The 27,071-nt window shown below is 34.8% G+C and overlaps 1 protein-coding gene across 1 annotated transcript in view; it reads left to right on the forward strand.

Moving 5' to 3' along the window:
- AP3B1 (adaptor-related protein complex 3, beta 1 subunit) overlaps nucleotides 1–26,577 on the forward strand; it is a 151,930-nt gene extending 125,353 nt beyond the window's left edge. Inside the window, exons 25-27 of the mRNA XM_010005389.1 lie at nucleotides 8,048–8,145; nucleotides 13,219–13,357; nucleotides 25,948–26,577. Of these exons, the coding sequence (XP_010003691.1) occupies nucleotides 8,048–8,145; nucleotides 13,219–13,357; nucleotides 25,948–26,101 (391 nt within the window). The 3' untranslated portion in view covers nucleotides 26,102–26,577. The remainder of the gene's footprint in view (nucleotides 1–8,047; nucleotides 8,146–13,218; nucleotides 13,358–25,947) is intronic.
- Nucleotides 26,578–27,071: the final 494 nt, after the last annotated feature.

Genomic DNA, 27,071 nt, shown 5'->3' on the forward strand with positions numbered 1-27,071 from the left:
TCAAAACATGATGTATACCCAAGATGTTTTTAGATAAATAAGACATAATTAGTGCTCCATTTTACTCTTACAAGGATTATCAGTTTACTCCAGTCTTCCAAATTTTTTTACGCACTTGATTCTAAAAAACACAGATTTGATGGTAAGCTCAAATCTAGGTTTGTAGTCACATGTGTAAGTTCAAAAACTCTTTGACAGGTTTTGTTTGCAAGATCATGTTTTTCTCTTGGTGTAAGTGATACCAAGTAGAAACATTAACTCCTCTTGTGATTTACAATTACTTCTCCATTCCTGAACTTTATTTTTATTTTTTTGCCCTCTTCTTGGGATTCTTCTTAATAACAGCACATTGAAGGGGGCAGTCAGGTCTGACTAGTCAGATCGAGTGTTTTGTGTGTGTGTGTTCTTCCTTGTAAGAAGTCACAAATTAAAAAAACTTATAGTGTGAGCAATTTTACCACCTCAAGTGCTTACTATGGCTGTTTGTGACTTAGGTGACATGATTGCATGAAACTGAGTCCAAAATATGCTAACCAAAGGAACTTATTCATTATGCTGTAGATAACTATTAGAGAATGAAAACAAGTAACTGACTGACCAACTAGATTTTGTCTTATATACTTGGTTTACACTTCTTATGTGTATTAATGGCACACTTAAGATCCTCCTTTGTATAAGTTCCTGTTGCATTCCAGGCTAGCAGAGAACCAGGTCACCCAGTGAGAACTCTTGTTAGTGATTAGCATTTGGAAGCAGGAATAAATTACAGTGGCAGTGTCCAAATATCAGGAATTAACAGACGGGGAAGAGCTAGGCACCATGTAAGACCTGTTGGAGCTTAAATAGTATTTGAAACTATGCGAAGGTATGATTCTTTTTTGTTCTTCATTTGAGTTTTTTTGCAAGAAGCATCACTTTCTATCTTCTGCACAAAAAAAGGATATTGAAAAGCACTCATGTTGCTGCATTTCAGTTTAGGGTAAGCCCTCTTGAGAAAGTTCTGTGCCCCTTTGTTGGATACTGTAGAAAATTTAGTGTACTTATACTACATGCCACTTGCACAACTCACAAGTTATTAAAGATAGCATGAAAATCTTAAAAAGTATTTACCTGAGTAACTCCAAATAAACCAGTGCTAAAATAAAATTTCTTGTTTTAGGGGCAAGGAGTTTTTACTACTGATTTTATTTTCCCACTCCTCAAACCTTTTCCTGTACAGTAAATATGCATGCATAGTCATATTAAAGATCTCAGTACCTCCAGTAAGATGTCTGCAGCATGTAGTTTATGCATGTCACATTGTTGTAGTTGGTCTGCATGCTGTTTGCTGGAATTTGGAAACAGCTTTGGATTGTTTCCTGTTACTAGGTTGGTTTGTTCCCTTCTAGGCCATGCAATTGTGGGGGTTTTTTATAACATATGCTCAGTTTATCAAGCAGGAACATTGTTTTTTAAATAGAGCAGATATTTTTCTTTCAAGTACATATTTTCAGTATACTAATTATTTTATTCCAAACTCATACCATTTATTGCTAAGAATCTTAGCAGTGATGAGGATAAGCAATGTAGCATAACATATTGATTTTATGCAGATCATCACCTTTATGTTTTGGGAGGTCTGCTGTATTAGTGATATATAAAAACTGATTACTTTCTCCAACATTGCCTAGTAATTGTTTATTATTTTCCTATTAGTCAAACAAGACAGATCAATATTCCTGAACACCTACCAGACTATGAGTAACATCACTGTAAATAGATTTGCCTCAGACCTCAGTGTTGTATTCATTTTAATGATTTGGACAATGTGAGTCCAATGACAAAGCTCAAGCTAAGTTTAAAATTAAATTAAGAATAGGAATTGCTTACTTTGTTCTCTTGCTAATTGATAAGGCCTTTCTCTTTGCCATTAGTTCTTAGAAAATGGTATAAAGATGGGTAGAATGCTTTTTGCATTAAATTTGCTATTTTAGTGTTAAAATTGTGCAGTGTGATGTTTTGCGGGTGATGTCTCAGACAACTGAGCTGCAGTCTTTTTATCTTGTCATACTTCTTAAAAAATCTTCCATCCAAAATGAGAAATGAATTATACAAGGTTGTCAAAATGTAGTTGAAATACCTTGCACACAAAGGTGTCGATATTCTTGTGTTTCCTGGTAACATATCTTTATGAAAAACATTGTCAGTTATTTTGCATTTTTCTTGCAAGCGTATTCAGCAGTAAAGTGTTCCTGATCATAACAATTTTCTTTATGTCGTTCTAAGAGAAGCACTTTGTCTTGCATCAAATGTAATTGATCCTGAAGCAGTGTAATCACAATTACTCACTTTCTTAATTGGCCTGCCCAAAATCAGAAAATGGAAACCGATCGGCAGTGTTTAAATCAATAGCTTTGTAGTAAAGCTTGTGGGGGTAGGGAGATAGTGGTAATGGGTAGATCAATTGGTCTTAGATGCCAGTCATGGACTGTGTGTTTTGCATAGCAAACACTGCCTTTCTGCTTGGGGATGTGCCGTTGTACTGGTGGTTCAATAAATACAAACTGTATAAAGACAAAAACTAACATGAGCAATAAAATATTTAGATCTCTTTCTGAATTTGTTGTGTAAATCAAGGACAGTGAAGGAGAAACTGCAGTCCAGAGGTTCAAAAGACTGAACTTTGAAGGACCTCCTTTGTAAATACTAGTTTTATTAAGCAAAGCTTACCAAGATCACACATCTATTTAAAAATAGGTGAAATGCCTTGAGAACTATGCCTAATGCATTTTTTTTAGAATATGTATTATTATGCTCACTGTGTATTTCAAATGAGAACTTCTCTTCATTGCTTTTTTTCTTGTGCCATCTCCTTGCAGAGGCACACAACTTCAGTCACACTGATGTTCTGCACAATAATGGATCTCAAGCAGAAAGTTAAAGAGGAATAAGTGGAGGAACTTAGTCTATTAAAAGATTTTCATGAGCATTACTTTTTCTTTTGAGATTACTTTGTTCTGCAAGCAGGTTATACACAGCTAACTCACATGCAAGGTAGTCTGGTAGTTTGTTGAATCCTAGTTATGCATTGGTGTATTTACCATCCCAGTAAAAGGCCTCTGCCTCTACTAAGAAGTTGGCATCAGTGAGCAAGAAGAAATGTTGGAATGGTTCCTTTATGTTACTAATTGCAGTAGTCTACTGACTGGAATTCTTTTTTTCCTTGTCAGATTTTTTGGTGTGTTATTTCTTGTATCCTTGAGATCCCAGTAATTGTTTTAATAATCCTACTACTGTCTCTTGTCTTTATTATCTTGCATGTCTTTACTTTTCAGATATTCTCAGATCTTTCTCAAAGCTTACCAGTTTCTTTACATGTCTGAACAAAGATCTGGGAGCTTTGCCAGGTCAGAATTTGGCCTTGGATCCTTGGAATGAAGACATTTGAATCCCTAGAGAAGAAGGGCAAGCAAAGTTGCAGAGACAGAGGATTACAACATAGATGCCCTTATCGTATTTTGTGTATTTAGCATTTCATATTCTTGTCTACAAATGCAAAACTTAGAAGGCAAATCTCCAGCTTCTTGTAGGTGCACAGTGAGAGACTAAAGGGGAAGGGGTGATATGTTCTTTGCAACATTGAGAGCTTCAGAAGGAAGCTTGTCTTTACCTAGTCTTTCCTATTATTTTTTTTTTCTCTTCCCAATTTCTCTTAACTCTTTCCAAAGCCATGAAAGAACCACAACTTGGAGATAAAATTAATTTAGGGAGAAGCTGTTATCTTCTCCTCATTCTTTTGAAAAGTATGCAGGATGTTGTTTAGCTCTCTTTGAAACAACTTGGCATAGGGAACGTGGCCATGCCATGCACCTTCCCCTGGTGTTCTCAAGGTTTAAGTGCAAAGAGCACAAACAGAGCTCCCAAGAAGAAAGACAAGTGAAATGAAAGCAACGATTTCTGTGCCTTCCATTCTTCCTCAGAGTAGTGAGCTTGGGGAAAAATAGTGTGACATATGACAGAGCTGCTTACAAGCATGGTCTGTTTACCTTACGTTGGCATTTCCTGTGTCTCAGTGTTAGAAAAGCTGGGACCCCCTATATATATAGAAGCAGAATCATTTCCGTTGGAAAAAAACATTAAGACCATTGAGTCCAACCATAAACCCAACACTGCTAAGTCTAATGCTGACCTGTTTCTCTGAGTGTGACATCTACATGTCTTTTAAATACCTCCAGTAATGGTAAGTCAACCACTTCCTGAGACAGCTGATTCTAGTCCTTGAGTTACCTCATCTTCTACTGTTATTATGCTGAAAAAAAGAGAAAGCTGTTCACCTAATTTGCCCTGGACTGTATAAAGAGCGTGTTTTGCTGATTACTCCAGGAGAATTTAGTGTAGCAGGAGGAATACAGCATTTTCTTAAATGAAGTGAATTCCATGAATGAGATTTGAAAGCCTTGTTCTACCTTATTGTAAAAGATTTTGCTCTAAATTTTGTTTTCCAAGGAAGAGATTTTTTTACAGTGTGAAATTCTCTTACCTTACTGTGTGTTGATAGAGGAATCTTGCTAAGCAGAAATTCTACCTGCAAAGAGACATAACAGAAGAGGATCAGTTGGGTAATGGTCAGTATTTGTATTGAGCTCAAGCATGCATTCAGGTATAGATGCTTGCACAAAAGCATCTGATTAAAATTGTGTAGTAGAATATGTTATGGAATATATCTTGTAAAATATGGAATATATTAAAAGCTAATGTTAGAAATGCAGAACTGCATCACTGTCACTTGCATATTCACTTGTTTTTTGCTGTTTCATTCTCTTGTGCTTTGTCAGCAGGTCACTAAGTTGTTTACAGGTGTTGGATATTAAGACAAGCAGTCTGGTACTCTTCACTTTACTTCATTACTCTAAAGTAGTCAGTTGGTCCAGTTCCAGAAAGCAATTGTATCGAGATAGATAACTGACCAGGAAAAAGCAAGGCAGGTCATGAACAAGTACTCTCATTTCTTCTATCACCCTGGCCTTTTTTCTTGTAAAAGCAGGATGCTCCTTTTCCTCTCTTCAGCAAAACTATGAGCAAAGTCTTCCATACTCTTCATCCCATATTTTGCAGAAACTTTTTGTTTGTTGCTTTTCCTCTTCCATTCTTTTTGTTATCATCTGTGGAGATTTTTTGGATGCAAGACAAAAATACTGAGCTGGTTTTGGATAGATTTATTCTGGGTCAAGCAGCTACTAGGAGGAAACAAAAAAGGATAATATAATTAGCAAGAAGAATATTCCCCAGCCTCTTATTAGAATAATAATTTTTTTTAAGCTTTGAAAATTAAGACTTTAAAGACTGCCATTGCAAGATCTTAGCTCATTTACAAGTAATATTATTTGTATTAGTTTTAAAGATATCGCCGTCACTGTCATCAAGTTTTTTTTATGGCAGAGAACTTTTTTCCCAGGAGCCCTTTGGAGCGAATGCTTTAAAAAAAATTAAGAGAGAGGGAATAAGAAAAATGGATGCTGGTTTCAAATAACAGGTGCTAGCTGCTGCCACTGCAGCCGTCTGAAGAAGAGTTAAGACTGTATGTCTGCTAAAGGATTGAATGTTAGTCTTGTGGTATCGCTTATCAGGGCAATGGTAAATCTCCCTGTGTTTCTGTGGTTGCATTATGATCTCTCATTTGTTCATCATAACTGGGTACCTAAGAAGATAAATTAATGTGATCTTTGGAATTAGAACATGAAAGTGGTGTCTTTTAAAAATACAGTATGTACATTTTAGCAGTTATTAAGGCAACAGTAAGAGTAATGTTGTCTAACATTTGCTCCTGAGTTCACAATTAGATACAAAACAGATTTCACAAACCAGTGGCCAGGTACCGTTTGTTCTCAGACATCCCTATTTATTTAGTTCTTTTAGAGCTTCCTGAATGCTTCTCATTCAGCATGCATGTTCCACTAAGGATATAACTGATGAGTTGTACTCGTGAACACCAGAAAATGCAATCTGTCATTTTTAAAATCTAAAAACATTTGTGTTTTCTTGGCTTGAGAAACACTGCTTTGTTTTGGTTTTTTCTGATAAGTTTCTTGAACTTCCAGGAAAGTAAGAACAATACCTCCTGAGAGGTGTTTCAGTGAAGCTTAAACCAATCGTCTGCTAGATTCGTAATGTTCAAGCTTCAGAACACTTCTGCAGTTTTTGTATTCAAAGTATAAATAAATAACATACATGCATTAGAATTTAGTTCATTAGGTATTGGGAAAAATGATGTAGTTGTAATGCAAGGCTCAATTTTATTATTAAACTTACCCTGATGAAATCTCCATGTTTGGAGATACTCAGAGCTCAAATGGAAAAGTGGCCCTGGGTTGAGCAAGAGGTAGGACCAGGTGATTTCCAGATGCCTCTTCCAATCTGGACTGTTCTATGGAACGATGAAACTACTTCTGTTAAATTAGCTATTACTAGATCTCTAATATAAAGATGTATTAAAAGAGATTCAGATCAGTAAAAAGAAGCCGTGCACTTGATCAGGCTAGCCAGTCAAACAGTCCCTCCTCTTTTAGTATGCTAGTGACTTTAGAGATGGATGGTATTTAAAGGAGTATAAGGAAAAGTAAGAATTCATTAGTAAAGGAAATTTTTTTAAGCAGCATTTCATAAATGACTCTTAGTAAAGGAAACACCAGCCAGGTTTGAGGAGATTGATTCACTGTTCTTTTACTAAATAATAATTTTCAACAAAGTTAGCATTAATACTGAATTTTGTTTGAAAAGCCCGTGCTTGAATTTGCATCCATAAGCATAATCGTAACACATCACAAGTCAGCAAGTAAGAATGTGCTAGTTCCTAAGCATTTGCTTGTGAAAGTACGTGATTATTGTAAGTACTCCATAAAATGGTTTCCTGTTTTCAGGTGGCTTATCATGTGTTTTTGGGAGCGAGTCACTTGTTTTCTGTTACTTATCTAGTGCTGTTTTTTTCCATCAGTCTATCTTATTTCAGAATTAAAATCAGTATCAAATGTTTGAGGTTCATTTAAATAACATGAAAAATAATTAATTAACTATGTTTTCCATTTGAATGCTTTTACTATTGTATTTAAGTAGTATATCAGAGATGTGCCATCAATCAGTATGTATGGAACAATAGTTGATACATCAGCAAAAAAAAAAAAAAAGCATTCTTTTCTAAAAATTCCTCATGCCTCAAAACAATACCAGAGATTCTGACTGGATGTAAAATGTCTGACAGTATAGTTAGTCAATCAAACACAGTACGGTGAATGAATCTTGAATTTCTGTAGACTTGGAGAACTACAAGATGAGATAGTTGGAAACTCGCAGAATTGAATGAATAGGGAGAGCAAGTTCACTGTATTTATTTCTTAAGTATTTATTTCTAAAGGAGGAATCTACAGTATTTGATAGTAGTATGCTAATACCAATGGTTATTTTTTTAACTCTCTGCCATTACAAAAACTGCCTCAAATTCTGCAGTTTTCCACTGTGGTTTTACATCTATCAGTATGCTGTATGTTTTTGTCTAAATATACAAAATGGTACAAAGTTGCAATTATTAAGTATATTTATTTTTTACTCCCAAATGTATAGTTCAGTTTGTTTTGTTATTCAGACAATAATAATCTTTTTTGTCTGAAATTACACCTTTCTTAGGTTTAGACCTATTTCTTGGGCTGTTGCTGGTGACAGGATTTGTGAATAACAGTTCTTTCAAAGGAATTGTAAAATGCATAATAATTTGTCTTTTGCATTTTGTTTGCATGTGATGCCACACAGATTACAAATAAACTCTCTAATAAGAGTAGAAGTTACATTTTTAGAAATACAGGAGCATGCATACTGTGTTAATACTATGATTATACTGGAGAAAATGGATCAGCTTTACTGATGTAAGAAATTAGCAGCCTTTTGGATTAGCAAGGTAGAAATCATGCAGGTAATTCTTACACTGTTTATGTATTCCGTGGTAAATTTGGGGCCCATGTGTGTATATTAATCTATGTTGAATCACTTGTTTGTTTACCTGTAATTTCTTTTTTCCTAGCACAAAGGATGATCATTTCAATGTTAACATTCAGCCCCCAGTTGGAGAACTGCTTTTGCCAGTCACTATGTCCGAGAAAGACTTTAAGAAGGAGCAAGGTGAGAAATATTTCAGTAGCTTCAATAAATGGATTTGGATGAGAAGGGGCTGTGTGCCTTTCAGTTTCCAAGTGTAAAGCATATTTCTAGAATAGTCTCTGTTAGTATTCTGTCTGATACTAATTATTTTATTTTTAAATATTTTAGAAGGTTGTGCAGAGATATTTCACAACTTTTCAGTGTGCCCTTTTAAGCATAGACAGTTTGCTTTTAAGTGCCCACCCTTTACACTGAAGCAGTCTTTTGGCTCAGAGTTTTAGCTACCTCTCAGGAAATGTGAAGTCTTTCGTGCTAGCAGTAAAGCAGACAGTTGGAACCCCAGCTCAAGAAAATAAACCAAATATACTTTGGTATGGTGTCTGTCTTTACTCATCTTTATTCTAAGGCTACTTTTAAATACCTCTAGTGCACCTGTTCCTCAGCTACTTTGAAGATTATTTTAATTTATTTCTTTTCAAACAGTTCAGTTAAAAATACATTCTTGCTGCAATACTGTTTTAGAACAGTGATATATTTTATATACTTCTGCATACTTCTGATGTTGCATCTTTAAAGAATGTAAGTTTTGATGCTAGTCCAAACACAAAACTCTGTAAGAGCTTTTGTGACTTGAATATTTTATACAAAATAATTAGAGAAAACTAAGCTTTGTGTGTTAAATGTAACGGTCCATACTGCTACCCTTAAATTGGGTATGATTCTTGGATAATTTAAAATATAAACTGTTACATTTTGGATGCATTGATATGTAATAGTGTTTGCTCATCTACCTCAATGTATGGGGTTTACATGTGTAAATCTCTTCACGCTGAGACGAGATTATACCCATGGGATCCTGTCTCATTGCTGGGTAAGGCTCAGAAACTCAGTATATCCATCAAGCAGTCAAGAACAACAATGAGTAATGCTATGTGTTATTAATTACTGCTTTTGAGCATTTCTTGCTTTTGTATTTGTTAGCTATTAGGAAAGTAGTTTAAATATTGGTGAGATCATTTTCAGTTAAGCTTAGGGCTGCAGTGAAAAGTTAGGATTGTGCATTGTTTTCTTAACCAACTGATACTTACTTGCTGTTCTTACCCTTTGCTGGCTAAAGTCTGCCTCTCGGCTTTATACCTGCTCAGCAGTCCAAGGTGAGTGATCAAATGAGGCCGTGGCACATTTATTCTAAACTGTTCCTTTCTAAAAATTGTAGCTGAGGTTACAGTGAAAGGAACACAGATTACTGTGCTTCTCACCCCATTCCCACCCTCCCCATCCCCATATACCCCCCTCCTCATTTTTTTTATTTGCTTGCTTTGTGATATTTTGATAGAGTTTTTATACATTTTACTGTGACTGAGGGGTTTTTTTCCTCCTGACTGACCATACAGAACCACGAGCACATAGAAGAAGTGTACTTGGAGAATAGCTGTGGTCCTCTGTGGAGTTGTTGCCAAAATTCCTTTTTCTTCTGCCATTTTACTTCTATGGTTGTTGATTATTTGTCTGAATAAATCTGGCAGCTGTTTGCTATGTTTAATAGAGCAGAAAGGCTACTCTGAATAAAGCTATTTGAAAATTTGTTTATATGAAGTATTTGTGAATCTGTGAAGGTCTCTTGGCATTTCTGTATTGCTCTCTCTGTCTTCCTGAATTCATTCTTTGATGCAGGACTTGATGCTGGTAAATTTACCACAGGTTTAAAAACCTTTTTTTTGCATCTTTTTTTTCTTATACATACCTTTTTTTTAGAATGTTCATGGTAATAGAGGTCTCAGTTCTACATTTTACATAAGTATTTATTAAAGATCTAGGAGCGGCAAGCATTTGGGGAGAATGACTATATCATCTTGCTAAACAAAAAATCCAAATTACAATAATAAATGCATGGCAATTTAGAAGTTGATTCATTTTATTCTATTTTGTGTTTAAATTAGATTTGTCTGTATTTTCCAAATGAATCTGATTTATATAACTGGTTTTCACTTATCGTGCTTTTTCCTGTTTTTTGGTTTTGGATTTGCTTTTTTTTCATTTTTGGACATATTTCAGGTCTTGTACCTGGAGATGCCTTATTTTATTTGCAATCAAAACAAATAGGTAAAAAATAGTGAAAGAATGAGGAGAATATTAGAAATGCAAGATTGTATTGGAGGAGAATGAAAATATGCATGGGTTTTGAGGATTTTTACATCTAAATTGCATGTGTAACCTAATAAGAATGCTAAAGAGGAAATAGCTGGTATTATACTGCTATGTAGAAGACAATTCATTGCTACACATCTTTACTCAATTACGCTCTGCTGTTTTGCATTGGCTGTTACATTTGTATATGTCCATATTCTTCCTGATGGCATAAGGAGAGGGAAACAGGCAGGTTATTGAATATTCATGGCTGTGAAGGTTATCTAGTGGTAGCGACAGGACCTCAAAATCTGGATTTATTCACGTACAGCACATGATACAGTTAGCCTCATTACACCATGTTCCCTTCCCTCCTGAGCTAGGGAATCCTCCAGTAACGTAATTCCCCAGAGCAGCAGCTGAATTAGAAATTGATGTTGTGATTGATAATTTGGAAGCAGCAGATAAAAATGGTATTGTCAAACTACTCTTTACCTTTCTGGTTAAATATTTTTACTGATCTTGAGGCCTCGGGATTTTATACCCTGTACAACACATCCCCATGAAAGGACCAGTTTCTGTACCAGGAATTCTGTATGAGTGAGACACGTACTGTTGGGATCCCTGTATCCAAATTTTGACTGTTCTTCTGTTTTTAAAGTCCTTGCCTTACCTCAAAATAGGACTAGTCTGGTAGCTAACATACCTTGCTACCTACTGTGTAATTTTTCCAATTTCTGTTCCTTTTATTTTTAAAAGTATGTACAGTTATTTATTGTATCAGTTAGTTAACCCAGATTAATTGCTGCTCTGTGTTCTGACTCGAGTTTTCTTATATTCTCATGTTTCAAGCGGTATTGAAGGTGGCATGCAATTGTTACAGCTGGATATTAATCAGAATTTTTATGAAGGTGTTTTTATTATAGCTAGTTAAAACTACTTTAAGTATAAAAACTATTCCTGCCCCACTCCCCCACCCCTCCCTGATGTGTTTTTAAATAATTTTGTCACATTTTTCTGTAAGTGTATACCTGATTCACAATTTTTTAAAAAAACCCCAAACAAACAAAAACCAAACACCTTGGTTAAGTAAACAAATTGTTTACCTAATTTTATTAAGATTTATATATACAACTTGTCCTCCTAGCAGGCAAGATGCTTATTCTTTAAATGGTTGGACATTTACAATTTTCTGGCCCTTGACTGCTACAAGCAATCATATTTGATGCCCCTTAATTAGAGCACCCTTTTTTCTTTCCAGGTTCTTTTCCACCTCGGCAATCGAGACAATACATTTGCTTACCATGCTGCTCTCCTAAGTGTTCTTTTGCATGTAAATTAATCTTGATTCAGTTTACACTGTCATGCTGAGTGGTACAAATTGCCTATAACAATAAAACAGCATGAGTTAAAAATAAAGGGGGGTGAAAAGGCAGATTGAATGTGTGCCTTACTTGATAGGATGTTACTTTGCTTTATGCCAATACATTAGTCGACAATAATGAATCTTCTGTTCTGAAAAGCATGGTTTAGTTGATTTTTTTAATTTTACTTCAATGGAGCAGTACCTTGTCTTTTATAGAACAAGTTAGACAAACCATTAATGACAAGAGTGTTAAGGTTAAATATGAAGCAATGCATTCACTTCTCTGAGTGCTATCCATCTTTCCATTTACAGGAGCTTGACAAAAGTACTGGCTTTGTACAACATTTCCTTTAATTACATGCTGCGGGAAACAGGCTTTTAACATAAACATAGTTGCATTCATTTATTCAGCATTTGCTCTTCAATAGAGCTTAATGGAGAAGGTTTAAATCCTAAATGAGTACACACATCTCTCAGCAGTGTTATGTCAGTCCCTGTGCTCTGCTTAAAAGCAGTTTTTGTCTGCATATGTAGTTTTTAAAGCTTTTACCTGATAGTGAAGTTAAACAATTTGAAACAGAAAGTTTTATTTCCGAGACAAAGCTGATCTTTACAGAAGTTGTGTGCTTATTTTTGTTCACTTAAAGAGCAGATCATGTTAAAAAATATACCATCATTTACTTAAGAGCTCTTCCATTTTTACTTTGATATTCCTTATTTTCTGACAGCAGCTAATGCACATTCTAGTGCTTTAAAATGTTGGATTTATTTTTTTAATTGCTCTATTAAGCATCTTACTGCCATTTGCTTTGGGTTAGAACTGAATGTGCAACCCTAAAATATTAGCCTTTTGAGACTTTTGCATTGTTTCCATTGTTAATGTTATCGTGGATTTCAGATGCTTCATATTTCTGCCTGGAGTACTGTGCTCCATTGTTCATCTACATTTTCAGCCTTTAAATATAGCATAAAAATACACGGTGTTAAGTCGTAGTTGCTGTAGGGTTTTAATCAAAAGAAGTGTCTGGCAAGTCATTCTTCTAAACAATGGATGTTGATATAAAAGTGGGTTTTTTTGTTAAAATGTACTTGCACAACATGTTCTGCTTTACTTTTTTTTCATTGTCTTGTGTTGGGATGTAATCTTGATATTTCTGCTCCATTTTGTGCTGATATTTTTAACAGTTTGATGAGAAGTTATAACTAAATGCACTAGCTTAAAGGTTGACAGTTTAGAAGGTGTCTTTGTGTGTAGTCTTACTTAAGCTGGACCTTCCCAAATCAGTCTTACTTAGTATTTCATGCCTGTGATTACATTATTCATTTAAGTTATGGTTTTTTTTAAAAGAAACATCCTGGCATCACAGTTGTGTTAGTATCACACATATAATTGCTCAGGTATTAGTAATTTGTTTCTAATAATAGGGCATTGCAAGCAATACTTTAATATACTTTTGTAATTTCTTATAAACTTGTTTTCTCAATAAATTAACTTTTAATGCGAATGTGCTTTTTGTGTTTAGAAGTCTCTTTCTTTGGTTTTAGGCTTAATAAGCAAGAAAATTTTAAAAACATTCATAAAGAAATATTTAATGTTTCAGGGATGCTGACAGGAATGAATGAGACTTCTACTACAATAGCTGTTACTCCACAGAACTCTACGAGACTTGTCATAATTGAGAGGGTAGTGAAGGCTGCAAACCTGGGTGTAGTTCCTTCTGGTCAAGATAACATACACAGGTAAGATTATATAATCATTCATAGTGAAATCATCTTTTAATATTAATTTGTTATTTCAAAAGTCATCAGCATTTGATAATATTAGGGAATGTTATTATCGACACCTTTAATGGGTACCATACCTGATTATACTGTAACATAGAATCACAAGCAGGTATTAACTTGAGCTGAAGTACTCCTGAGCTCTTTATTTTAATGGATATAGAACAATCATATACCTAGGCTTTTCTGTACACTGTTAGGGGCAATTGTCATTTCCTGCTTTTGCTTCAAAAGGAAGGAAGAAGCAGACTTTTAAAGCACAGTGCACTCAAGAGCATCTGTGCTCTAGTTTTTGACTTTTCCTTCTGTTTGGAAAGTAAATGGCTTACTCAGGTTTATCATCTGTGAGAAATAGATGTTTTTTCCCTTATTAATTTTAGACCTACATTATCCAGCTAGTTATACCTAGAACCCAATTATTGTTTTCACTTGGATGAAGATCTTTTTTAATGCAGGTTGAACATTAAATTTAGCATTTTCATACTCTTCCTATATATGTAGGCAAAAAAATACAGTGATCAGTGAAGAAAGTCATTGGCCCTGTCTAAATTCTAGATAGTACTTGTAGATCAGTCCATTTCATGCAAAAGTTGTGGTACAGAATATCAGATGAATTTTTGTATGATTCCTGGTTAATGACAACTTTTAATGTGATTGACTCAAAATATTTAATTCATTGAATCTGTATGGCTTCTCATTGTGACAGATGTGGAAAACTATGTGGACAGAAATAACAACAGCAAGATATAATTGGAAGATGTTAAGCTGGTCATGGAATAAGAAAATACATATGTCTCTCTTAGTATCTATTAAAACTGTTCCAGGGTATGAATTATCTCTTTAGCCCCCTGAATTTTGGTATATCAGTAAGAACAAAGTGTCTTCTTTTAAAGCAAAGAACAAAATTTTTCTTTGAAATTTTGCTGACCAAGATAATGGAATGGTGAGTCCTTTAGCCTACACAGGACTAATAACTTGGTATTTCTTTGTTGGATTTAGTCTTTTTGCATCACTGGGCATTTGTATTGCATTGCATTAACATTAACCCAGCTGGATTTTCCTATGTATTTGATACGGTCAATGATAAAATTCTGTTTTGCCATAAAAACATAGTACAGCTAGTGCGATTGCACTGAAATGATTGTCACTGTTGACACCTGCTCCTCCGTGAAAGAGTCCTCATTTGTTGCATCCCTGAGGGATCTATACAGGCTGCATTCTCAACATCAATACAAAGCGTAGGTGAGAGTGTCAATCAAGAGAGACTGAAGTGTATGCAGTATACAGGTGTTCTCTGCCTTTACTCTATCCATCGCGTGAGACTTGACGCGTAGGGATGTGTTGTTTTGTGGCTAAGTCTGAAAAAGACTCCCTAAAATAATAGCTTAGTTCCTAGCCCAGCCATAGGTTTCCTGATTGCAGCGAAGTTTCTAATTTGATCTTACATTCTCTTGCTCTTTTGTTTTTTATAGAGGTTTTCCCCAAAACAGATTCTGTGACCAACAGTAAATAAATGGAAGATGTAGTTCATGTTGGGTACGCTCTTTCAGAGACAATGGCTGAAGGCATGTTCTGGTGAGACTAAAGTACTCAATGTGCTTTGGAGCTTCCTGAAACCTTCTTCTGTTTTATTCAAAATAGAATGCATTCAATCTGCCACAGTAGTTACAGAATAGTTTGCCTTTATAAAAGTCCACGGGGAAAAAAAAAAAAAAAAGTGTTTATAACAACTTAAATGGTCTACCAGCAATGATAAGCCTTCAGAAAATAGCCCTTCAGTTTGTTTCACCATAAGTAGCTGGAGTTCACACATACAATGTAGTCATAATTGCATCTAGTTTTTACTGAGAACAGGAATAAGAACATTAACTAATCAATACTGTGATGAACCTGGTAATCTTTTAAATAGCACTACATTATCATTAGAATTAATCCTAGATTTAGGTTAATGCATATTTGAGATGGAGATTAGATAATGAATACTTTTAAAACTTGGAAACAAATTACTGGATTATTTATTTAAATGTACATATTTATATATCAATGTATACATACATTGGGTTAAATCAACTTTGCCATGTGAGTAAACAAAAATAAGAGCTCCTGCTTGCAAAATCTTATGGATGCAAGAAGAGTGCCACATTTTGTTTCTGTGAAACATACAGCATTTCAGAATTATGAAATAAAACAATCACCTTTTACCTTGACAAAGCAGTTATGGATTTAGTGAAAAAATGTTAAAAGTTCTTTTTCTACAGTATTGTTGTTTGTCTGTCTTTTTTTTTTAATTGCAAATGGTATTTGCGGAAAAAATTATATGCAAGAACTTTCTTCATCTCATTGTGCTATTCTGTGAGGACTAGTTGTGTTCACTTCTTGGAAGTGCTTAGTACGTACGCTTTTACACAGGAAAAGAAGTACTGTTTTTCAACTGATGTTCTGCACTGTGCAGCATAAATTATATTAACCCCAACTTGAGTATTACTATTTAATGACAGCTAATGCCAAGAAATATATATTGCCTGGTAATGCAATATACTCATTGAAAATGAAATGATATAGTTTAATACAAGTGTATCTAATGGACATGCACAGGTGCATGTTTCTTCGGGTCTTTTTCAGTTTAAATGTATTATTACTCATGACGAAGATGTTGTTATGCTGATGGGACACAATTACTGCTTCTTAAATTGATAACCCTATTTAGGAGTGTAGTTTTGCACCAAGTGAAAACAGAGCAACTGTAATGAAGATTTGAAAATAAATGCTTGAAACAAGTATCAATGACATATCATGCAGTCACCAGTGGAAAAATAAATAAATGTGAACCTGGCAAATACATCAGCTGTGTATCAGTCCAGATATCAGTATAGCAACACTTTCTTAAATGTTGGGGTTTTTTTCTCCATCATATGGCTACTGAATTTTTATGTTTACTTAATCTGTAATAATTTAGCTATTAACTGAGTGTAGATAAAAATGCCAGAGAATACAGCTGATTCTATTTTAAACTCTCTTTAATGACATGTTTTATTTTAAATAATAGCTGCAAAAAAGTTTTTAGCTCAATAGCCAGTGTATGTATCAGAATATAAAGGTACAGATTTAGATTCATGTATTTGCAGAATAAATTTGCTGTACTGTTTTGCTTCCTGAATCTTCAAATGAGTTTTTATCAGCTGTTAGATTACTGGGCCTTGTAAGGCTGCATATGGTGTCTTCTCATGTTCATAATTTAACTATTTTATTTATTGATCTCTCTTGCTTTTGTTATCAAGGGAAAGCATTATTTCAATTTTAAAAGCTTCTACTAGGAACAAGAATGTGAAATGCATTTCCAAAGATAAATTCTGTCAAGCAGGAAATATCATGTGTCGCTAAATATCAAATATTCAGGGGAAAAAAGTATTATTTTAAATAAAATTTTATTTTGTAAGAGTGATTAGGGTGATTGCTGCAATATACGTAGCTCTTTCAGTATTCTGAGAACAGCTGTTAAAAATATTATAAGAAATGTAGGGCTGGAAGTGGGTTGAGGAGCACATAGATGTTGACAAAGTGATTTCAAAAAGGATCAGCTAAGACTTCAAGCTTATGTCATGTGATTCAGACCACATCTGTGGGCACCATTTGAATATCTAAAGAGAAAGTCATTGAAATAGAAGTCTTTGTTCCTGCAAGGATTTAAATTAGTGTGAGTAAGTCCATTTAGGGACCAAGTACTTTTCTGTTGAAGTATGTCTGCTGTTTGTGAGGAAAGTCTACCAGGAATGTTTCCATCTTCAAAATAATAGGATAAGTGATTGAGGACATTTAGTCCCTCGTTGATTCTGCTGTGGATCATCACTTCCTTGTTTCTACTTCAGCAATAACATTCATTGCTTTATCCACCAAAAATAAATTCTAGGCTGTTTTCTTCCATTTCAAAATATGATGAGATGAAGACACTATTTAACTCAATATCTTAAGTTATTTTCTTTTTAACCAACAAGAGCCTCATTTGTCCAGAAATGCCCCTCGTGCTAGTGTTAGTTTCAAGTTGTGTTGCTTATTCCTTTCAGATGAATATTCTGAAAGTTCCTCAGGTCTCTTCCTTCTTTTTTCACTTTCAGGTCCGCAACATCCTACCAGTCTTAATTTTGTTCACTTTGAATATAGCAAAAGACAACAAATGGTGATAGAATTAAAAAACTAGTTGCAGACTAATCTTAGAAAGACTTGAATGCTCTTACGATCCTCTTGCAAGTGTCAAAATATTGTCTGCTGTTGCATAAGGCCCTCTGTGTGAAGGAAGGCATTTCAGGGTAAATTGGCTTAGAAATAAAATAATGGAAATATACATAGAAAGCATTTCTTCCCACTGCCTACAAAATACAGTGTAAGAGCTTTTAATATGTTGGCAGTACCATACAGCAGATGAGTCCATTCAGAGCTGGGATCACAAACCGGATCTGTTTCTCCAGTCATTCACTTTGTTTTATGCTTGTGTGATTCTTCTGATGTGAGATGTGTAATGGGATGGAGAATCAGGCTGATGGCAACAGCCTGCCTCTCTGCCTTCCACTGCCTGAAGCATTTCTTAACTGGGATGCATTGTACTCAAAAGGGTTCTTTCCCTCAGTGGCCATGGCTCTACAAAATTATGCAAGGTAGAGCGCCTTTTCCATATTTTCCATTCTTGAAGACTTTACTTGCACGTTGCCCAATCAGATATGAAGAATGAATCTTAGTCAACCTCAACTCATGTAATTATTGAACTAGTGTATTGCTGCTGTTATATTTTGGAAAGAATTCCCAATTAGTGACAGGAAGTAGCTGAGTTAGGAAGTAAGCATGGTGTCATTTGCATATCTGTATTGTGCAGTTCATTAGAATGGCCTTAACCATTGACTGGCACTCTGAGGAACACGACAGCATTAATTTCAGTCTGCTAATTTGCGGTGGTCAAGTTTGTACTTTCAGCAATCCAATATGGGGGACAATCTGATGTTTTGGAGAAAATCAAACCTCGGGCTCTTACAACACTGAAGCCTTAATCTGCATTAGAACAGCCATTTCACATTTTGAAATAAGGAGTTTAATATCCCCCTCCATTACAATCATAAAAGTGGTCATTCTGGTAGCCATCTCTTCTTTCTAGAGATCAATAGAACGTATGGAGGGCAGATCCTCTTCTCTTAGCATGTTGTCATAGTAGACACCTGAATTAGCACCCAAGAAGGTAGATTTTAAACAAGAATCACAAAACAGCATTTCTGCTGATTGCTGGAGCAGGCCTAACTCACTGAAGGAAAGCACTGCATGCAGTGACTGTGCTGCTGTGGGTACCTGTATTTTTATGGATGCTTGGTCGTGCCGTATAGATGCAACAGTTTGTTCAGAGCTTGTTATGTGTCATGTTGTTTACTGTACCCATGACCTCTGCAATTTCGTGAATAAGCGAATATTGAATAAGATGTAAAACACCTACCACTGGTCTTTTGGAGGCTTGCTTTATTATTCTTTAGCAAACTTCAAAATATACTGTGTAAATCAGGTAATGACAGTAAGCACACTGAAATGGATCAGCATTGGAATACTGAAGAACATGAACCCAACATAGAAACTTGCATAAAATGCTTTAAAAAAAAGCAGAATTGCAAGGATCAACACTTGTTCATCACTAGCCTTTATTCCCCACCCATGCATCAGCCTGACAGTCTAGTTGTATTCACCCCTTTTTATCATTTTGCAACCTGTCATGTCCCATTTATAGTACATTGGCAGACTGATTCTCAAAGGAAAGAGGTTTGTTTACAGACATTTTTGATTATCAGAGAATGGTGTGCTTAGTAATCAGTTATCCTCCCCACATCTTTTTAATCCAGCAGCATTTAAGGTGGGGAAGAAAGGGATGTGGTTATGCATGTATACCGGTAGGTTTGTATTGAACAAAACCCTATATAAAGGGGTCCACCTAGAATTCTGAAGCAGGAAGTTGGTGATCAGACCCCATCAGCTTACCATAACTAATAACTGCATCTGTTTCCAGCATGTCACCCATCTATTAAGGATAAATACAGTGAAGAAGTTATTGAGAAATATAAAATGTTTATTGTAATTCCATTTGAATCCAAATATTCTCAGTAGCTGACAAACACATCTTATAAAACCAGGAATTCTATTTTAAAGGCCTTGTACACACAGAAATCTTTCCTAATATTTTTTTTACTAAAAAATTGGCCTGTCAAACGTTCTCAAATTAAGTGAAATATGCCTCTGGCAGTAGCTCCTTTGATGCTGTTATGTGGGCTGTTCAGCTGCTGTGGTTCCTTAGCTGTGGGGCTCAGTCCTCTTTTTCCACTCTTCTAGAGGGCTGCAATGGGTAACTGAGTAAATAAACTTGTCATAGACATGCAGCTTTTATTTTGCTTCCTGATTTCTCAAGCAGGAGTTAATTAGGGAAAACAGATTCTTTGGTAGCCTTTATCTGTAGAAGACATAATTTTAAATAAATAGTATATACATGTGCACAATATTACAGCCTTCCCTGTAGGTAGATGCTGTAAACTCTTAATGTTTTCTTGATTTAGGATAGAAGTAATTATGAATTCATTTATTTATTTAATAAATAAATAAATAAATAAATGAAATGTCAGCTATGGTAACCATTTATATTTATTTTTTCAGCCATCACTAGAAGTCTTTCTGGGTAGTCAATATTCTTAGGTAGATATTTTTATTCCTACTGAAAATGAAAACTGAAATTTTTAAATATGAAAGCACTAATTCAGTACCTCCTACTCAGTATTCCCCAATTTCTTAATCAAATCGTAATGTTCCCTTGAAAGTTCCTCCCTGCAAACAAAAGGGCCCTCTATGTATTAATATAGGTTTCACATATTATCAGCCTATGAAGATTTTTAAAAACTGGTACAAAATACTTGATCAAAAGAATGCGTTTCTATGATATAATTTTAAGGCTTTCAGCATTTCAAATATATTACTGTATTTAAGAAGCTTGCATGTGGATTGCAAAATTTTAAAATAACTTGAAGAAATTAAATCTTAGCTCAACATTAAAAGTATATGACTGAGTCATTTTAGATATGAGGTTAATCAAAATAGATTGTTCTAGCCTAGCTTATTTGCTGTCCACTAGAGGACAGCACTGCTTTTGTATCTGAGTGCTGTGAAGTGAGAAATATGTGCAGCATTTTCTTTGGAAAACAAACAGGAACCTTCTGAGTCAGTTGTTTAAACAGAAAACACTTAACACTTAAAAGACTAACCAAATAGAATAATACCTTTGATTTTAAAGATCTTGGAGCAAGTTTAATATTTTAATATATTTCTGTAAACTAACTTACCTTCTTGGAAATAAATAATTTTTTTACAAATTAAAATTTATAGCCTGCTTTAAAAGTGAACCGTATGTAATTCTCAAGTACTAAGAAAATACTATCAAAAAATAAGGATAGTAGACTAGATGAGAAAACAAAATAAATTTAGTATTAAAATTACAGTTTTCTAGGTGTGAAGACCAAATATTTTTATTCAAGCTTTTAGCTTTCTTGAACTTTTGGGGAAATGATATAAATACCTATATATAAAAATGCTAAAATTTTTTAACTAAGAGTAAATGTGGAGGATGATAACAAGTTTATGCAGTGTCTTTCTCAACATGTGGAGTAGTGCTATGTATTAGATAATAAATCTGGAAGACTCACTTGCATTCCTTTATTTTTGTTAGATGTACAGTGCAGCTGCTCACTGGCAACTGAGGACAAACTCAAAATCTATTTTGGTAGTAGAACTACAAATGGTAAAAATATAATACAGATTCAATTGCAATTTATTTTACATATTTATGATTTTATTAAACAAAATATAGTTGTTATTGGCAATAATTACATTATCTAATGAATTAGGTACTTTGAACAAAGTGCTGAGATAGTGTTAAAATAGCCTGAAATTTACTGGAAAAAAGAAAACACCAAATAATAATTGTATTATTTTTAAGGTAAATATTAATCATATTATTAATAACTACTGTTAAACAATGTTTTTTTTCTGAGAGGTTAAAATCACTAGATTAAGAAAAATATCCTTTTTTTTTTGAGTATATTTCTGCTTGCTTTAGTATTAAGCTTACTCTGTCCCCAGGTCAGAACTAATATATAATAATGCTATTCTGCATACTTCTCTTTCATATTCTCAGGCTTACTCAGAGAACAAATACTAGTAAATAGCCAATTTTTAGATGAAATGTTAATTATTAAGTCAAACTTGTACATAGATAGAATTTCTGAGAGTAAGGTGAGGCTCCAGAGTACTGAAACTAAATATTTTTGTTGTCCGGTTGATACAGTAGAAGGTACCTTGTAGTTGTTCCTTCTCATATTTACAAATGGAAGACTAATTCACTGCAGTTGTGGGGTTTTTTTCCTCTTTGAATATATTCATTGCATAACTTGATTACACATTTGTCAACTTTGCACTAATTATTTTTCTACAGCTAAGGCAGGGCATTGCATCTTCTGATCGTCTTTCTTACTAATAGGATTGTCTGCTTCAGCAGGCAGTAATTGAAGGCTTCATGTACAAGATTTAAAGAAAGGGCAGAGGAAAAAAAAGTTTTAGCCTCCATGGGCCATTGTCACTGTTGCTGGTAAGCAGTAGAACAGAAAAAGAAGAACATTCAGCTTGAATAGAAAAAACAAAGAGGAAGAATAGTACCGGACAGGGGAAGACTTATTTTTTAGTGCTGATGATACGTAACAAAGGCTGTTCTGCTGTAAACAAATGTCCCCATAGTGAGAGTTCAAGTGTAAATTTACTATCTCAAATGTTAAATTTTAAAGAGAAAATTTTGAGTCAGTTACTCTGTTGCTGTGTATTCCACTGTCATGGAATTGTCATAATGTTTCCCTATAAAAATGCCTATCCTGTGTATTGTAGCTATCCTCTGTCTACAAATAAAAGGAAAATAACTGCTAGTCCGTAGTTAGGCTAGTCATCATTCCAAAGCCAGTGCTTGGAAAGGCTGTCACACTTCAGTATCTGGTACTGTGTTTTCCCTTTATATCAATTATAAATCAAATATTTCTGTGTAATAATCACTAACAAATTTTATTGTCATGGAAAGTGACCAAGAATATGCACTTAATTTTTAACTCTTGAAAGGCTGAATGACTTTCTAAAATATACAGTACTTTATTGATGTTGATTTGGAATTTGATTCTTAATATATATACCCTTACCTACAGCCAAGTACTATATTTATGTAAAATAAACTACGAGTTCCTCTTTTTTTGCATTTCACATAGCCTCAGAATATTTAATATTCTTTTTAAAGAAAGCAAATGTTTGGAAAAATTCAAAATATGCAAATTAATCTCACAATGTTATATTTTTAATCTGTCTCGATTTTTTAAAACGAGAGAAGTGTTAACAGCTGCATATCTTCCCGGATATTTTTAATTATGTGAAATCAGGTTTAGAATTAGTATCATAGAAAGAAAAGTAGAAAATAACAGCAGTATAGTAGAAACAGCTGTCTTGTAACTAATAGTAAATATTTTAGTCTGTTTTCTAAGTGATATTCTCATTTATTTTATTTTTTTTTCATATTCACTGATGCATCCTTTGTTGTGACAGAACCATGCTCATAATAGGATGTTTTATATTAAGAGTTGTCCATTGGACAAATTTTTTCTTTTGGACCTACAAATAACCAATTTGCAAGTAGATTTTGTTGTACTACAATGCAGGCTCAAAGGCTTATTTCAGTATGAATTCTGACTGGTTTTCTTTTTTTTAAATTCAAATTCGAACCTTTAAGGCAGTATCAGCTTTAAGAAAAAGTTTAAAAAAAAAAAAATTTCACATTTTCCCCATTAATGACCTTATAGGGAAATTAAAGTTTCTGGCAAAGAATAAATACCTGCTATATAGAGTGATTAATATTTGTTGCTGAGAGATATTTTTTTTAATGGCTTTCTGATCAAAGTATTTAGTTGAGCACAACACATATTTTGGAAAATCCACGTGGCTTGTGATAAGAGTAAACGTGTATGTAGTTGAAAAAACAGCTATTAATCAAATCCTTCAATAATGGGTATATTTAAAACATCTGAATAATTAGCAAATCCGTTTTACTGCTAGTGGCTTGTAACTAAAAATCGTCTTTTTATAACTGCATCTAGTTTCATAGATTGGAATATTTATGTTATAATGCTCTTTAGAACAGAATTACTTTCCCTATTTTGAGGAACAGTTTTCGACTTCAGAAATTCAAAAGTCGTGGTAAACCCATTGTGTGATACACCCTATTTTAACAGTGAAATAAATAATCCTGTTCTTTTCCAATTCTTTTTTTCACTAGGCACTTTCAGATTGGTAATCATCAATACAAACCAATTAGACACTACTAATTATGCATGCTAACATTTTGCATTAGATTTTCTGAGTATCTGACGCTTTGCATCTTGCAAACAACATATGAACTCACATTTTATTGATTTTATGTGTTTTGTTCAGAGGTATGGAAAAGTACTATTGATCCCCTACGTGATTTTGCAAATCCACATGTGAAAGTATCAGTGCAAAACTCATCTCTGGTGCTTTGGGCCACCTTGGCTTTCACAGAACGCTGACTTTGTATCACTTTCAGGTTGTAATAAAAGAGGGTAAAATCAAGCCTTGGGGCTGTGAAACACAGCAGGAGTGCCAACTCCCAACCTATTTGTGTGCATACTCAGACATAATCTGCTTCTGTGTTGTCCCAAGACACAACTGTTAAGTAAATAAAGTGACTAATAAGACTATTGTTTCTATAATTATCCCCCTGTCAAGATCAGGAAAAGAAATAGTGATCTCCTACATCGCAGTGCAATGGATTAAATCACTGATATAACTGGCAAAGCAGATAATTTTTACAGTAGCAGTCCCGGTTTAGAACCTCCTGTTAAAGAGAGAGATCTTTGAATGTATCTATAATCTGGACAAAAGAAATAGATTGACCTGTGTTGGGTGACATTAGAGAAGTGCCCCATGCTTCCTTAATTAGTATAATGTGTTATGAGATTTTGATATGCTTAGTTTAAAAAGAAAAAAGACAGAAATTACTTCTCGTTTAAAGAGAACCTGCTTCCTGCTTAAGTGGCTAATATTTTAATTAAGTCTGCAGTGAAGTTTTTTGAGTATCTCCTGATAAACTCCCTCCTTTATGTTGATGGTAATTAAACAGATCCCCAAGGGGTTGGGTAGGCGCTTTGCAGGGCCCGTGCTAATTGTCAGACATGAGACACTGACCAGTTGGTTTGCTCTTGAATAGCCCACAGCGTGCTGTCAGCCCAGCAGTTTGATTTTTCTGTATTGTGAGCTGTTGTCAGGGCTAACTGGGTCCTATTGTGGCTGAAGATGTTGCGCAAATTGAGGCAGATGGCTCTGATTCAGACACGTGTCATTCAGAAAGAGGAGAGGAGATTGGCCCCGCAAAGTGGGGTCAGACTGGGTCACAGACCTGCTCTGCACTTGTTAGTGTTTTCAAAAGCCCATGTGCAGCAACTTTGTTGTTGTCAAGTAACCAAAGGGCGAGGGGGGGGAAGGGGAACGCAAAAAACCCATGGTGTGCTCCTCGTGGAAGATGGAAGATGAGGCTGTTGCCATCCTCTTCTGTTGCCATCCTCTTCCTTTCCGTCTCTTGGGCCTGGCTGTGCATGCAGAATGAATTAACAGGATTGACAGAAGTTCATTGTGCCTAAAATGGCTTTTCAGTCAATGGTGGTGCTTAAAAGGCTAGTTTTGCTTTTAATTCCATGTAATTAGTGGATACTTCATGTCTTGGAATTTAATAATGGTGCATTAGTCCTAAGTTTTGTTTGTTTGATTGGTTGGGGGTTTTTTTAATCAGCTTTGTAGCATTTTTAATTATTATGAGATATTTGTAAATATTGGCTATCTTTTAATTATTAAATATTCTGGAGATTAATTAACAGATAAAATTATTTTGTGTCTTGCTGTTACCACAATTTCAAATTATTGTATTGGATATTTATAACTGTTTTTAATTTTAATTAATTCCAAGAGGTAGCAGAAGGATGCACTTTCCTGAAAGTACAACAATTTGGCTTTTTGGAAGGGTTCTACTGCATTTAGCATAGTTGCATTTTCTTTGGAGTGCCAAATAGTGATAGTTATCCAAAGAAAACTTAATGCAGCTGAATTCAAGGTGCAAATATGCATGAGTATTGTAGATGAACTAAAGAATTAGAATTGATATAAAAATATTATCTAAAGAGAGTTTAGTTTGCACTATTAAAAACACATTTTTTCATTATGCCTTTTTGTTCTTCTTAAATGCAAAAATATTTACGCAATGCTGAACAAATTATTTCTGAAGAATTTATGGAGGTTTTTATGGTTTATCCCCTGAAATGCATTAATGAAATTGGAGACATTTTATTATATTTTAGCTCATTTAATGTTTGCAGAAAGAAATATTAGCAGTCTCTGGCCTTCAGATCCTCAGTGATTTTTTTATATATTTTTGTTTTCCCCTCCAGGTTTGCAGCAAAGACTGTGCACAGTGGGTCACTGATGCTAGTCACAGTGGAGCTGAAGGAGAGCTCCACAGCACAGCTCATCATAAACACCGAGAAAACCGTGATTGGTTCTGTGCTGCTGCGGGAGCTGAAGCCTGTCCTGTCCCAGGGGTAACCTGCTTACATCTGGACTTCAGAATCTGGCACACAACAACAGTGCCTGGCATCCACTACTGCTGCCTTTCATTTATAATAATAGCCCTTCCATCTGGCAGGGGGGGAAGAATACGCTCTTGACATTCTTGCTTCTGCTTTAGAATGCTAGTGTGTATCTCATGTATGCGAGTCCTTTCCCGTATTTCTGCTTGCTAACCAAAGAACATATATTTTACTGTCAGTTATCTGCGCTTCTAAATGCGTTTCCCATTTGTTCTACCCTTGTCCTTCCCTCTCTTCTCCCTTTCTCCCCTACCTCCCTTCCCCAACGGTTTTCCTCACTGTAGTGGACAAATACTAGATAATAAGGTTCCAGGGAAATCACACTGCTTGAAAATTGAGCTAAAATGGCAGGTAGGTTCCAGTAGCATATACGACAGCTATATGGTTCCAAGAGGTTTTGTTGCGTAAGTGTAAAAGTACAACAGGTACAGCAAAATGATGTGTGTGTTCTGGAAATTCTTGTAAACCTGAACTCGTCTATTAAGAACATTGTTCCCACCTACTGCCATTTTCTCAAGTATTTCTGTTAATATGCCAATAAAGTAGTGCTATGAGCAGAGGCTCCCTCTCTCTTGTTTTGATCGTCAGTGTTGTATGTAACCGGTTAATTAAAGTAAGTACCAACAAGGTTGGACACTACCCATGCATCAGCAAACTGTTCTTGTCAAAGTACCCAGTGTTTGTGCTCCTATTGTAATTTTCTGCTATGCAGTTATGTTTTTGTTAAACAAAGCCAGTAACTGCCTGCTTTCAAATTGGCCCATTCATAAAATACTGATTGAACTATTAGAAATTATTATTATTATTAATCCTGATTATTAGGCATTCTGGCAAATGCAGTCAGTTAAGCAAATTATTGTGATCTTTGCATCAAATTTCTTTTGTAAACTGTGATTAAAAAGTCTCCCACCTTTGCATAAACCAGG

Source organism: Chaetura pelagica, unplaced genomic scaffold (assembly GCF_000747805.2).
Source record: "Chaetura pelagica isolate M959 unplaced genomic scaffold, ChaPel_1.0 scaffold37, whole genome shotgun sequence".
Lineage (NCBI taxonomy): Eukaryota > Metazoa > Chordata > Aves > Apodiformes > Apodidae > Chaetura > Chaetura pelagica.